Source organism: Blennius ocellaris (genome assembly GCF_963422515.1).
Source record: "Blennius ocellaris genome assembly, chromosome: 3".
Taxonomy (NCBI): Eukaryota; Metazoa; Chordata; class Actinopteri; order Blenniiformes; family Blenniidae; genus Blennius; species Blennius ocellaris.
The window spans coordinates 22323468-22338908 of NC_137652.1; the positions used below are offsets into that span (position 1 = coordinate 22323468).

The 15441-nt window shown below is 41.2% G+C and overlaps 1 protein-coding gene across 3 annotated transcripts in view; it reads left to right on the plus strand.

Moving 5' to 3' along the window:
• Nucleotides 1-13933, plus strand: part of sorcs1 (sortilin-related VPS10 domain containing receptor 1) — a 194518-nt gene extending 180585 nt beyond the window's left edge. For 2 of the 3 annotated variants that reach the window (XM_080518788.1, XM_080518789.1), the window contains exons 23-27: nucleotides 2947-3081; nucleotides 6504-6603; nucleotides 8252-8357; nucleotides 9077-9234; nucleotides 11349-13933. In XM_080518788.1, coding sequence (XP_080374914.1) covers nucleotides 2947-3081; nucleotides 6504-6603; nucleotides 8252-8357; nucleotides 9077-9234; nucleotides 11349-11410 — 561 coding nt within the window. In that variant the 3' untranslated portion in view covers nucleotides 11411-13933. Of the gene's footprint in view, nucleotides 1-2946; nucleotides 3082-6503; nucleotides 6604-8251; nucleotides 8358-9076; nucleotides 9235-9358; nucleotides 9429-11348 lie in introns of all 3 variants that reach the window. The other variant, XM_080518790.1, reaches the window with a different exon arrangement.
• The last annotated feature ends 1508 nt before the right edge of the window (nucleotides 13934-15441 follow it).

Sequence of the window (15441 nt, forward strand, 5' to 3'; positions counted from 1 at the left end):
CAAGATGGCTTAAAACACTTGTGACATCCACTGCAGCAAAACCTAGACAAAAACAAAGGAACTGGACCAAGAAGCTGAGGGTCTTTGAGAAATTGGTGGAAACAGTCGGTAAACTTCATGCTTTATATTTGTTGTACACTCTGCACAGCAAGGCAGAAAACACCCGAGTGACAGCTCACAAGAGAGAAAAAGAGAGATAAATGACCCCTATTCAAAGCCACAACCATCATATTTATATATTAGACACATGTAGTGGACATGCCTGATGGACGACGATCAAAGGAAACCGACTGGACAGTTTTATGAGTTTAGCCCAATTTCCAACAAACCTGTTATCATGAACATGCAGATGAAATATAATGAAAAGTCAATGGATCCCACATGAGCAGCTCAAGGGAAAGTAAAGGGAAAAAAGTCTCCATGAGAAGCAGAGGTGAACATCTGCCTACTACAGCTGGTTTGAAATAACTAGACTAAAACGCAACTAATCAAAAAGGCAATATTAGAAGAAGCACAGATCAGAAACTTTCAGCTCCACGAAGATCTGCAGGAAGGCACAGAGCAAGAGGACAGAGAGGAGACGGCACAGCCAACCGGAGAGAGTTACATGTTTGGTTCTCTGCATTTGATCAATACACATAGTAGGAGCAGTGGGCCACCACTGGTTGTTCAAGGACTCAAAATGGTACTACTACTAAATGGTATTACATTTATAATGGTTGGACGCCACATAGAGGTACGAGATGAAAATACAGAGACCGCGTCACAGTTCATCACAAATAAGCCTTAACATGAGTGAATGAAGAGATGGATGTTGAAATAAGGCCAAGTGAAATTTGGAAAACTTTCATTCTCGGTACAATGGCAAGTCTGTGTGTTCACTATTGTTAATGTTTATAGCGCATTGTTCTCTGTGCGCACGAGTGTGTGGTTTTATTACAAAAGCAAACAACAGCACCCACGAGTGGCCCAACATGAAAATAACATTGTTTCTCCTTTCTGTTTCTGTGTAAATGGACATCGTTTCCAAAACATTGGCTGAAACAAAAACTGATCTGACAACAAAAACTGAACTGATGACTGATGAACTGATGACATACCTCCAAGACTTGGAGGTATGTCATCAGTTCCTGTTGTTCCCTTGACTAAATTACCAAGTCTTAACGTTCAGCTTCTTCTTCATGAACCTGGTCACACTTCCAAGCCAGTAATTTGCCTGAAAATGATCATTTCCACAATTATGTTTAGCTGTTTTATCTAAGATAAGTTAACAAGACACTGGAACGCCATGGAACTGGGTGACGGAAGTGGTTGGTCCCTCTCAGGGACAATAGAAATACAGTTAGAGACACTAATTAACCAAATACGCTCTGAGGATTGTGGCAAGAAGCTACAGGACCCTATCAAAGAAAAGACCAAGCCCTGGATAAACTTAAGCAGTGTTAAAAGCTACATCACAGCAGGACTCCGGAGTATTTTTTTTTCTTTTTTATTCATTGCAAGCAAAAAAAAAAAAAAAAAAAAAAAGCGAAGTTACGGCACTAAGGAGTAAAATTCCTTGAAGAGTATCTTTTAGATTTTGGCTGAGCGTCTTTGTGTTCGCCCTGTGAGAAACTGTTGATCTGCTCAGGCAGCACTCTGCCTTTCACCTGCTGTCAGCTGGGATTGACTCCAGCCTGCACTATTGTAGTCTGGACAAAGTGTGTATAGAAGATGGATGAATAGACACATCGATTTAGATTTTTTTTTGGGGGGGGGCGTATCTCCAGCCTCATCCGCTGCAGATTGCTCGGATGATTTTTTTGTCCTGTTGCCCATAAAAACATTTGCCAAAATACTGAGAGCCGACATCAAACGGGCGAGCATTTAAAAGGCAGGTTTGATTAATGTGATGCTGCGGCAGATTGGCTCCTGTCTGACGCCACCGTCTGACGTAAAGAGTGAAGGCCTCATCACGCTGGAGACGTAGAACTCCAAATATTCACTGCCAATGAGACGGGATGCATCCTGGAAAGGTGAGCCTGCCAGTCTCGACTGTAAAGGCAGAGAAAAATTGGAGTTACAGTCAAGCGTGTGTTGAGGATTTAGCCTTTCATATGATAATGATTAATTGGAAATGTTTTTCTTTCACATTGAAATGTTTGTAGCGTGCTTGTCAGGCCACTGGTTTTTGTAACACAACTACCAACACATCTGCACACATGTTCACGTTGTAAACATTCAAGCTCCTTTACTCTTCCCTTCTTCACGGTGACGCTCCACCCAGTACGTAAGAAACGTGTCTCCATGTATGCAGATGATTCTGTAGTAAATGTAAACTTCAATGCTGTTAAATAGGCTGAACAATACAAACAAACTCTGGGATTGATCTCCTTCCACATGTGCAGAAAAACAGATTTCTATTTCTACATGTGCAGTACTGTGTTCTTCTGTGTGCTTAAAAAAACAAAAGACTTGCAATGCCATCGTTGAAACAAGCAGCCAACATGCGGCCAATGTTAACTGGTTAAATTTTTTGTTAGATTTTTGTTGTTTATTCTTTGTCCTTTTTCTTGATGTTGGTCTTTCTGATTGGCCAGCAGGTATAAAATAATCAGGGCTGTCAACTAATATAGATTTTCAGAAGTTTAATACGCAGATCCAATTCGCTGATTCCTTACAATTTACTTTAAAAACTATCCATCTTATTCAAGTTTATTGGTTTTAACCAACATTTTATTTGCTTTTCTAATGCGTTTGACACTTTTTGCTCCTTTCTTCCATTTCAGTTTGTACTCCACTGACAAACTTCCACACTGAAACTAAAGCCTCAATCCTTCATTTTCTCTCCACCTCTTTGCTTCTTTTATCACTTTAGTCAGTCTTCAGAAGCAACCCTGTGTGACATTCAGCCGAGGTGTAAAATGTCTAAATTTGCAGACACGTCTTCCCCTCTTCCCCCTGCAGGCCACGGGAGTGCGAGAGGACCAGCTCCTGGTCACCGTCCTACCAGGGTTACCCACGGCCTCAGAGTTCTTCCTGCTCCCGGACAAACAGCTGACGGAGGGGAAACCCGAGAAGAACTCCGCTCAGTTAGATCAGGTGAGACACAAACACCCAATCTGTGAAGGTGGACATCATCTCCGGAAGCTTGTCACGATTACTACTAGGAAAAAGAAAAGAAAAAAATAGATGCCAATGCATCAAGTTCCTCCCAGCTCCAGCAGATGTCAGTGTTAATCCACCGAAGCATGTCCGGCTCTTTTCTCCAGCAGTCTAAATCAGGAACACGCCTCAGGAAGCTCCGCAATGGACTCATCAATAAGCCTGACAAGCATTAACACGTTATCAGGGGGAATGACTTTTTGACTCCCTCAAGTCAAATCCTGGGGGGGGGGGGGGGGGGTGCGACAGAGATCTCTAAAGAGCAGAAATATCCAGACAAAGAAATGTTCACACTCGATCGGTTCCCTTAAATCAGCGACACGTCAACATGAGGCGAATTAGCTCTCAGCCCCTCGTGGCAGATGATGACTGATAATAACATGGGATCGGTTCTCCACGGAAAGGAGACCGATTCAACACCACCACCACCCACTTCAATGCTCACACCTGGTTGATTGCACAGAAAGTTCCTCTCTCCTCTCTCACAGGCTGGCGATAAATCTTCATTCAAGGTTGGCATGTTAAGAGTGAAGAGCGAGCTCGGCTTATTAGAATGTATAATAGATTTACTGACCCTGGTATACACTGGGAAAAGGTAATTAGTCAAAGTGTGGTCTAAATTTAAACAGCTAAGAAAGGCGAGGATGAAGGACTACAAGAATTAGTCATATCACAATTAATTTGGCAAATGAGGCCGACGAGATAAATGAAGCTCCTGCAGATGGAAAAATCCCATCCAAAGATGGAGGATGAGGAGTTTTGTTTGGTCTCTGTTATGCAGCTTCATGGATATTTGTTTTTGGGGGTTTTTTTGGAAGTATATTCATCTTTTCCTTCGATTTAATCACAGCTGAATTTATTCAGCATGCAGACTTCTCAGCATAATGGCAGAACTATGTATGATGTCTAGGAAATCCCAAAACTAACAGAAAGGAGACAAATAGAGATTTAAGAACAAATATCATGGAATTATCAGGATGTCTTCAGTCGACCCAGACAACAGTCAAAGTGTCTCGCATTTGTCAGCTTCTCAATGCAGAGACACAATTTAAAAATACATGTTGGAATTCTTTTATAAGCATAAAGTCTTGCATAAAGTTTTAATTGAAACAGCCCTTGCCTTTTTTTCTGGGACAAAAAACAGCTGGTGTGACTTGTCAGCTCTGCTTAGTTTATCAAAAAACAAATTTAACATGGATTTCATGTGTTTATGTGTTGTCCTGTCTGCTGCTGAAGCAGCATTAAAGACCTGAAGGGACGGGGACATTTTTACTCTTCTCTGGTTTTGATGGCACTAATTCATGAAGTAGTAATAATTCCAATAATCCTGAGGGAGGATTACCTTCCACCAATATGATCAACCATTAAATCAAGGGTGTCAAACATACGGCCTGCGGACCAAAACTGGCCTCTAAAGAGGCTCCAATTCGGCTCGACAAACAACCAAGCAGAATATAAAGTTTTCAGAGAAAAGAACGTTATGGTTTTTTTCAGTTTTCCTAAGGGAAGAGAACACAACAGTGAGATGGAGTTGAGTTTTTTGGACATTTCAGTTTTAGTTTTGTGAAAAATATACACATTTTTGTCACGTATACATTGTGCTACATCAACAAAAAACTTTAAATGTAAAGGTAATTATGGCTCTATTTTACCGCACACTCGAGATGAAATTAGGCTCAATGATGCATCTCAACTGAAATGTGTTTGACACGCCTGAACTGAAGTGTCAGGTTGACATTTGTATTTATGCGAATTAAAGACCCAGTTTCACAGAAACCACATCTTCATCTCTCTGTCTATTAGACAATTGTTAATTTATCTCATGATTTGTATTGAAAAATATATATACATATACTTTTTTTTTTTTTAAGTAACAATTTCAGTAGTTTTATATCGATTCCCTCCTTTTTCTTCTTTTTAAAATGGTGTCAAATGTCATAATGACATCCTGGGACTCGGGGTGTGTCCTGATTCTACATCCAGGAGAAATGCTTGCACGTTTAAGCCCCGTCCTCTCTCTTCTGATAAATTGGTATCCTTCATTAACAGCTTTATTTTGAGATTTCATCTTAAACTGTGACAGTTCTCTCATTGTGATTGGTTCCAAAAAAGTATTCTCTGAGAAGTTTCTTATCAGAAATATGGAATCTATTCAGTGGATTTTGTATTGTTTACCCTCAGATCTGCACAGTTTCTCTCAGCGTTAGCTGTTCCCGGTACACAGGGCTGCGTGGGTTACTTCCTGCGCCAGAGACATAACAGATTAAACCCAACGTCAGCAGAAGAGCTCCGAGTTCCTGTTGAAGGCAGCAAGGTTCCTCATGATGCACCAGTCCTGCAATAAACATCACTTTTACAAGGTCCACAGTTTAATGCTGCACTAAATGCTCCCGCTGTAATAAGAGTGCTGATGAAGGTCAACATGAGATGGCTTGACCTTTGTGTCCATTCGTCTTGTCCATCAGGCAATAATGTCATGACTTTATGGTGGATTATATAGCTTAAAGTAAAATCGTAATAAACTTGTGATATGGATTTTTCACAGCATAGGGAATTAGGGAAAAAAAAGTAAACGGTTTTCAAACATATAAACTAAACATTGTTTGCTCTCAGATGTTCGGGGTGCGTACGCTAATGACTAAAATCTGACGTGAAAATAGAAATGCAGCTTCACAAATTGAAAAATAAAAATAGATGTTTACTGTATGTTAGCAACTCTAATGCTCACATGTGAAAATTGTTGATCAGATTCAGTTCGCAGCGTTAATGAAAACGTGCAAGTAGGTGAAAAATTGATGATCAAAATGAGTTTGTAGCTTTATTGCGAAGTTTGAACTGCTGCGTTCTACATAGGAACTAACATTTTGTACTCCCCTTCAAAAGTGGCTTTAACTGTTGAATGACTTCAGGTGTGGTTTCGGTGCTTCTGTTTGAAATACAGATGTAATAAGTGAGACAGAGCAGCAACATGGAGTCGTTACTTTGTTCTAGGCGTCTTTGTCTCTTCACTTTAACAAACTTTTGTTTTCATGCCACACTTTTGATATGTTCTCCTCTATCTGTGCCCCGGCTGTCACTCAGGAGCTGACTAAGCAGCCAGTCAAAGCCAAAAACCTTCGGAGGTGCTGTCAAGGCCCAAGGGATTTCTGGACTCACTTATTTTTCATTCTGACATAGCAGGATTGATCGGGACTTTAAACAAACTCGCTCTAAAATGTCAGCAAATAAATGACAAAACCCAAACCCCCAAGAAAGGCGAGATATGATCGTCTTGGGCGTCGTTCTCCTTCACAAGTCATGAGGTGATTCATGCAAAAACAAAGCTTCTCAAAATGTCCCTTCCTTTTTTGTCTCGTCAGCTCTCCGAGGTTCTGCTCGGCGCCTTGAACCAGAACCTGGTCCAGTTCACGTTGCGGCCTGGAGTGCAAGTCACTGTGTACGCGGCCCACTTATCAGCAGGTAAACAACCCGAGCGACCCCGCCCACTATGGGGGTCTTTTGTAAATACTGTAGTGAACGGGACAGAGCATAAAGCATGTAGATGATCTAAAGACCTCGATACAGTGGACAGTGAGGTATATTTTTAATATTCTTCCTGCCCCCGAATCAACTAACAGCCTCAATCCTGTGTCTGATTGGCTCCCACCATGTAGCTACACAGAGACATTCAGAGAGTGAGCATCGTTACAAGTATGTGTGCCTCTTCCTTTTGGGGATGCTGCTTCTGTCCTAAAGAGGCTTATAAGATAAAGAGTAAGAGAAGTCCATACTACTGAATATTTAACTGATTCATCCAAACAGCGCAAAAGTAAGGAAATCTCTGTTTGATGCTTGATTTCTATGTTGGAACATGTTGCTTCTTTGTAATAATTCCGTAAAGTTTATTTTTCTCTTTGGAATGATGCCACATCTGGGAGGAACATGCAGAAATTTTGCTTTTCCCGCCATTTCAACAGAGACCGAGTCGAGGTGTATTTGAAATGCCGTGATCAAAATGTTGAATTTTCTGTGAATCCGATCGCCATTGTCACGTAAACAGTCGTCAAACGCAATGAACATTTTCCATTTGTAATTGGAAAAAAGGGCTCCGTCATCTTATTCTGTCCCAACTTGTTTCCAATTGTGTGCGACCAACTTTCAACACAGTTGAACTGTTCAAAACATTGTCGTCGCCAAGGAAAAGGGTCAGTACCAGGCTGAGGACGGATGGATTGTCACTCATTGCAAATCGAACCGTATCAACCCATCCTATACACCGATTTTATTCAGACAGCAGGTGTCCTAGAGTATGGTTGCCAATAGAGACTGACATAAAGAAGGATACTTCAATGGTTATGTGATTACGTGGTCAATTCATTCACTCAGATTTACACCTACAGACAATAAATCTGATTGATTGAATTTAAAAAAAAAGTGTTTGTGAGATTATTGCAAAAAACCAAACTATATTGGGAAATAAAGTGAAACAATGCAATAGGATCCACAAGACCTCATTGACTATGGAGGCTTTCAGTCATTCAGGTCAGGCCAGTTCCTGGTCTCCAAAATACCACGTTTCATAAAATACCAAGAATATTTCACAAGTCATTTGAGTGGCTGCATCAACTCTAAAGGGACTGATTAGTTTGAGTGTCCAACTTGAAATCTTGATTCCCCAGTGAGGCAATTGCCACTCCATATCGTCACACTACTTTTATCAAAACACTCTACCGATGGAGAAGTCAGGATAAAGTTCTCCAAACCTTGTCCCCATTCTGACTTCATCTCCTCGCGTTGGGCTTCAGTGGAAATGGTTGAAAAGATCCTGCACATTTTTTTTGGGATTGGGGTAACCCACATTCATCCCACAAATGCATGTTCCAACATATGTGGCGTCTTCTTAAAAGGGCAATAAGCAGGCAGTGAATTATTGCCGGGAAACATCAGTAACAAACTACGATGTACCGAACACACATTTCCCTACTTTTTGTGCCCTGTTTATGATTCATATAAAAGGTGTCTTTTCTGTTCACTGCTCATTGCATGATTCAGCTGAGTGAAAATACAACCTGAGCCTTGATGCCGTACGTCTCATGCCTCCACGCCTCTTGTTTCCTTGTCTCTGCAGCGCCCCTAGTGGACACCAGCGAGAACCACAGTGGCTCTGCCATGCTAATGCTGCTATCAGTAGTGGTTGTGGGTTTAGCTGTATTTGTCATCTACAAATTCAAGAGGTAAAGTGCTCATGAAATGTCATGTCTATATAGTCGTCACGTACCAACGTGCTGACAGCTCGGTAAACAAAAGCTGCCGGAGAGGCTGCGGTAAAGGTTGATAGCTGCCTGTCAAATGTCTGCGGCGCGAGAGGGAGAACTGGCTCACACATCTGTGGGGGTCCTGGAGAAATTCTTTTATCAGGTCATTCTTTACAGAGGAAATGCCAGTCAGTGTTGGGCTGCTATCAATATTAAGCCCTTTGAACGTCGGCAATTGACCTTTCTCAAATGTTAAATTATGTCTCCTTGCTGAGTTGCCGCACTGAAGCCAAACAACGTGAAGGGTCATGAAGATTTACAGACAAGCAGAGGCGGGATGAAACATCACATTTACAGACTTTGTGCTCCCCAGCATTCCAGCGTAAAGTGATTGTCATGCAAACAATTTCAGACGGCACCATGTTGTGAGGAGAAATCGAGTACACATGCAAATACATCCAGTAATAATCCTCTTCTTGCTACAGAGATCCAAACATTGTGCCCTCACTGTTTGGTTTACTGTACAGTGACCAGCCATTACAATATGACCACCTGCCAATTATTGTGTAGGTCCATCGTTTTAAGCCAAACAAACCTGACTTCTTGTAGCATTCACCTGCCAGTGGCCATAATGTTATGGCTGATCTGTATAGGCTGCTCTCTTTATCCCGTTGCCTCACTGTAAATCTTTTCTCAAGGAAGATCCCAGGCCTCAACGTCTATGCGCAGATGCAGAACGAAAAAGAACAAGAAATGATGAGTCCAGCTGATCCAACAGTGGCCACGCCCAGCTCTCAGCGGGACTTGGTCCATTCTTTGGAGATTCTGGACACAGAATTTAACTCGCGGCCCATTGGTAACTGTCCTCCTTTTAAAAAAATTGTCATTTGTGTTTCTTTCGATTCCATCGCACATTTCATCTTCAACGTGTTGATGTCGTTTCATCTCTCTCATCCTGTTTTTCATTGTGTGCTCCTCAGTGAAGTGGTCCAGTCAGCAGGAGAACTAGGCTAGACTGAGTGTGACAAACACTGCAGCTCCTTCTTGGTGGTACGATCAAAGCTTTGTCTTTCACTGGGACGCCACCCGGTTTTTATCCTTGAGACCGCATGGAAGAAAAAAATGGTTCTGTCTTATGTCTTGTATAAAGCTGCTAAAATGCCTAAATGAAACTCCAGTTTTTTTTGTTGGGAGTAGAGCTCCTTCAACATCAAGGGTGGAGGTACCGTATTTCCCATTGGGATTAATATTAGCCCAAGCTGTCATCCTCATGGTTACTATGACATAAACTCCTTTTTGCTGGAGGAGGGGTCTCCTTAATCCTGAACTAAATCAGACCTAGTTAGCATTAGCCTCTATCCAAAATGGCTATAATTATCCGTTTCCTTCCAGACCACACATGGGGAAACATCGGCCCATCAACCTCCTGAAGTCTACCATCTTTGCAGAATGGGAGACGATGGAACAGAGACGTCAGTTTACCACAACTCAACCCGATATTACTCGTAAACATTTGAGAGGTGGAAATGATCCCATTGGCTCCAATTCTTGAATATTCTTAAATATCCTGATAGTATGACCTTCTGGTAAAGAACAATTTTCGCGGCACTCGCCATGACCGTCCCTGCCACAGAGCATCTGGACAATGAAACCAGTGTGGATCTAAAAGCAGGTCACTTTGTGAAGTTTTCCCCTCTGAGCTGTCACACAGCGGTCAAACTCCGTCCCGGGCCCATCACAGCTGTCATTCTGTGCAGGAGGTAATCGGATTCCTCTGAAGGGACGAGTCAAAAGTTTCACAATTCTGAAGTACTTGCACTTCTCTGAGAGGTACAAGACAGCGAGCTGACTGATGCATCACGTTATACCCAAAACACACACGTGATCGATTGAGAGGAAATTTGTAATCGGACTACCTTCAAAAGTGAACCCATACATGGACTTGGACCTCAAGCTGTTAAAATAATTTTGAGGGGTTTTTTTTGTCTTTACTGTTGCATCAAAAGTCTGCAGAACAAAACAATGTTCAGCTGGTCTGAGATCTGTGACATTACTTCTTCTTTTTTTTTTTTTACCATTTTCATATTCATTCATCATTTATATTTTAATGAGTCGCCTGTATGTCATGGTAAAGTATTTCTCATTTATATATAATGTTGATGTTATAGCATCATATGATAGTGATCATATGTTCTGTGAGGTTGAAAATGCTGAAATCTTGTATTAACTTTGTCACAGTTCTTGCTCATTTTTACATGCATTACATATTTGATGTTAACATGACCATTTCTTGACTGTAGCTGATGTTATATAACTCAGCATTGGCTCTTACATATCCAGTACAGATTAGTATTTTCTATGAAACCTGAACGTTTCTAGAATAAATCATTTTGTAAGTTATCAAAGTTGATTGAAAAAAAGCTTTAAACTAATTTGCAGTCAAAATTTAATTTCATTCACCACCAGGGAGAACTTTCAGTGTTGACGAACCATTAAAGAAAGCACTGTGAAAGCACCAAAAGAAAGCTTCTCTAAAATAATCTCATTACTTTTGGCAGCATTAAGTTAATAACTATTTACTAAATCAAATCACTAACTCTGTACCTGTTACCATACATACTAAATTAACTGAGCCACTGTCTCTCCTTCTTTTGAGTCAATGTTGGCTTTAAAATCCGCTTGTTATTGCAGAACGTCTACTTTTCTATATTGAAGCAGTTTTTGGGATAATACATGTAAAAAAAAAAATAACATAGTAATGTAGTAGGGCTAATTTTGAATAGAGCAAAAGTCCAGGTTGTACTTTCGGTGTGGGGTTTACATGTGCTCCCTATGTTGGTTTCTAAAGATGTGGGTTTTTTTTTTTTACTTTAGGATTGGAATTTGTACACTGACCTCGTCTAAATGATCAAATCTTGACCCGTGGAGAGACGTCTGATTCTGTGCTTTCTGTCCTCTCTCCTCCTGCAGGATGTATGAGACCTCATGTACATGTGAAATTCTCCACAGAACTCCCCACGTACATCGTGTGAAAACCGGACCGGCTCACCCTGGATACTTTTCTCTTTCTTTTTTTTCCCCTACCATTTTTTGGGACACGATGGTTTCGAGCTTTATTACCTGTGCATGTTGGACCCTGCTGACACAAACTACTGTGCTCCGTTCGAACCAGAACAAACTGTGTACAGGTCGTTTTGTTCTATTTCGCTCTTTTTTTCTTTTGCCATACATCCGAGAGACATTGTTTAAAAGTCCATTTGATTTATCTGCTGTGTGGAGAGAAAAAAAAAAAAACAAACACGGCGGTGAAGGAGCGCCAGCATGAACTGGAGAGAAAACATGAATCAAGCAGTTTGCTTACATATCTGAGCTCGGTTTGCTGTGCTATGAAGCTAACGGCAGTAGTGTATTATTTATTCATATGAATATACTTTTATGATATTACAGTGAATTATACATTTACTTTGTAAATCATGAATGTCTGTTAGAAATTTGTGTATTTTAATAACATACTAAAAAGAAATATAAAATATGAATAGGGAACTTCAGAAAGCTGATTTATGGCACAATACACATTTTCTACTCGAGTATTTCCTTTTTTGGGGGGTGGATTTTAATTTAACAGTCTGATGGGAGTTTTCATTTTTCTTTAAAAAAATTAATTTTCAACTTTTGCTGTTAATCTAATGCTTCTGGTACTATTTATGAAACGATACCAGTTTGTAAGATGTTTTGTGCTTGGGAATAACTCTCGGAAAGGCTGCAAGCGATCCCATAATGTCAACACACCTTCTGGGGCTTGAGGAAGGTTTGAGTGGAGGAGGAGAGGAGGAGGGAAGGAGGGCGACAGGACGAATATCCCACCGTGAGGAGGCGTCCTGGGCCGGGAGGTGCTGACGGAGGCGGAGAGCAGCTCCAGGAGGCTCACGTTGAGGAGGCAATCCGGAGAGCATGACAGGCAGAGAGAGAGAGAGAGAGAGAGATGGACGAGTGCGTTTCAGGGACACATTAACGGCGTCCTGTTGAAAGCGGCGAGAGGACGTCTTGAATACTTAACGCAGCCCGTCAGGCTGGATGAGGCTGGTGACACATTCAGGCTAATGTCTCGCCACGCGCCGGAGCCGTGGCGCCAGTCGTCATCCCGGCTCATTACGGAGAAGTTGAGCGCGGGTGCCAGCGGGCTGCACGGGTGGTTTAGCTTGTTGGAAAGAGCGGAGAGCTGTCCGGTGCTCGGCCACTGTGAAATCTAACACGTGGAAATGTCTGATTGATGGCTTTCAAATCTTCTGAGAGAACTTCTTTTTTTTTTGCCAGATTTGTTTTTGTATGAGAATGGAGGACGTACAAATCCAGAGGAAAGTGTATTTGAACTAACCCTTAAGCGTGATACTGGACCGTGCAGATGTGACATTATGAAGCATTTCCAGGTGCACTGGATTCTTTGAAAGGCATCGTTTGACTTCCTGTTTAAATGACAATGATTTTAAGTGAAAACACAAAACTTTGGTTGTTTTGTGTGTCAATTTACACGACAACGGTGCTGGGAGCCATTGAAAACACAACTTTGTGACTCCGTCGTCATTTAGATGGTGGAAGTGCATGTACGCCATGGCCTTAGTAAATAGTTCTTCTGCACATGCTCGGCAGATGGACAAGAAAGTTTCCTCCAGGGTGTCATGACCCCCAGTCCATATTCATATATTATAGTTTACAGTCGGTCACGACGATCCAACCTGGTCGTCTACCCGTACTTCCATTGTTAATGTTTATAGTATATTATACTCTGCATTCATGTGTGTGGTTTTGTTGGTAAAACAAACACCACCCACTAGTGGCCCAACATACTCACTACATTATTTTCAGACCTTTGTCGTGTAAACTCAAAGGTAAAATGAAAAGAAAATTCAAAAATGATGCGTTTTCACTTGAAACCTTGGCGTATAAATGGGGTTTTAGGGTTTGGTTCTGATTTCTGAAAAAAAAAAAAAAAAGTTGGGCTATAATTATATTTTATTACCTGACAGGACGATTGGTTCTGTGTCAAACTGCAAGAACGGAATTCTTAAAGTGGCAGTTTTAACTGGTGTGCGACATACTTTGAACGGGGAGTTTCCATTCCTCTTTATCTCTCTCTGGCTCTGTTTTCTATAGCTGTATATAGATATACAGTAGCTTGTGGGCCGAAACCGCAGAAAGCTGAAAACCTCATCAAGACATAATTTACCCCGACCGCTCTGACATCTGAAGGGTTATCGTAATAACTGGATCTGGGCTTCAGAGGGAGGAGGACGGGTCAAAAGAACAGGAAGTCACGCCAATGTGAGGGAGCGCTGAGCCTCCAGGGAAGCAGCACGTGGCGGGGAATTCGCTCCGAGCGCCACTCCTCTTCATCCTCATCCTCCTCCTCCTCCCTGCAGAATTAGCAAGATTATTATTTTTGTAGAGAAATATTAATACCAACAAAAAAAAAAAGTTTTATTACTGTACAGCTTTTGTATAAGAACAGACGGTAAGGTGTTACAGTGTTTTTGTTCGACCTCAACTGTGCTGTGTGTAATTGTTTTATGCATTTACAATCATATTTATTAAATGGAAAGAAGTCTGTAAAACCTGGTCCCCTTTTCCTTACTCTGTTGGTATAGGATGTATTTGAGAGATTAATATTCAAGCTATAAAGGAAAAAAACCCAGCAGGCATTGGTTATTTTTCTCGATATGTGATTTGTCCGAAAATCTGGCAGGAGTGAACATATTGTTCTTTAGCGCTGGGTTCTTCGCGAGGATTTAGATTTTGTCCTGTGTGATCCTGCTTTGGATCGATCTCACGCAGATTGCCATCAACTTCGGGCCCATCGATTGGTACATGAGTAAAAGTGTTTGGGGTCTTTGGCCTGTCCAAATTTTGGCAGGCAACAAACATCAGTTAGTAGAGCAGGTCTTTGTCCAATCCGGGTGTTTGTGGTTCAGTCGTCCATCTCCTTGGTGAAACAAAAAAGTAAAGTCTCACTTCCTGCTCATGGAAATGGAGCTTCTTGTATGGTTTATTGGGATTTACCATATATGGGGAGGACATAGTAAAGTACTTTGAGGCATCCATCTGATCCACATGTGTAAAAAAATAAAAAGCTCATGAAATCTTTTATGAGAAACTGAACAAGAAAGCCACAGACAAGGTTGTCTTATTTAAACCGGGTCTGTAGCAGTGCTGTAACGCTGTCAGATACACTAAAACCAGAGAAGACATCAAGCATATCATTTGATTTCACCGATCTTGTGATTCTCCACTGATTTATCGGTCCCCAATGTGCTTTATATTGTAAGACGCTTCCACACACACCAGTGGTAACGGCCGCCATGCAAGGAGCTCAATACATCCACTGGGAGCCATTTTGGGTGTCGTGATCAAAGATACTTCTACATAAGGAGAGATGGAGGATCGAACCTGTAACGATCCAATTGGGAGAATAATGCCACCAACTGAGCCACAGCCACACATGAAAGTGAAGAGACAGATGATAAGATGTCATTGTTTTAGTGTGGACATGTGTTGTATAAGAAATCCATTCATCCTTGCTGGGAATGTTAACTAACGTGTGCAATGAAAGCATCTCTTTGAAGGAATCTTTCTGCTGCTGGAAGTTTTTGATTTCTTTGTGTCTTTTGCCTGATCCAGTTGTATTTGCATTAGTAAAAATATAATCTTAATGGCAAATTATGTTTGCATTACACGGAAGAAAAAGCTAATGTCAACAGTCTCCCATGGACATGGGGATGGTGTAAAAAATTCATTGTGGAAGTCATTTTACAGGAAGCCATTGAAGAAAAACTAATCTGCAGGAATCTGGATCCTGTCAGTGAGTATCTAACTGCAGAACTTGTTAAGTTATCGGGCAGATTGAACTTTTTTTTCGTTTTGATCCTTCAGCTTGAACACACTCTAAATCTTCAGTGTAGTTATAATCAGATGCTAACAGAGCTCCACCACACCGCCCGAGCTGCAAGATGATTTAAGTTAAGTGAATCTTTCTGTAGTTTCTTTACTGGGAACAGTCATAACATTTCTT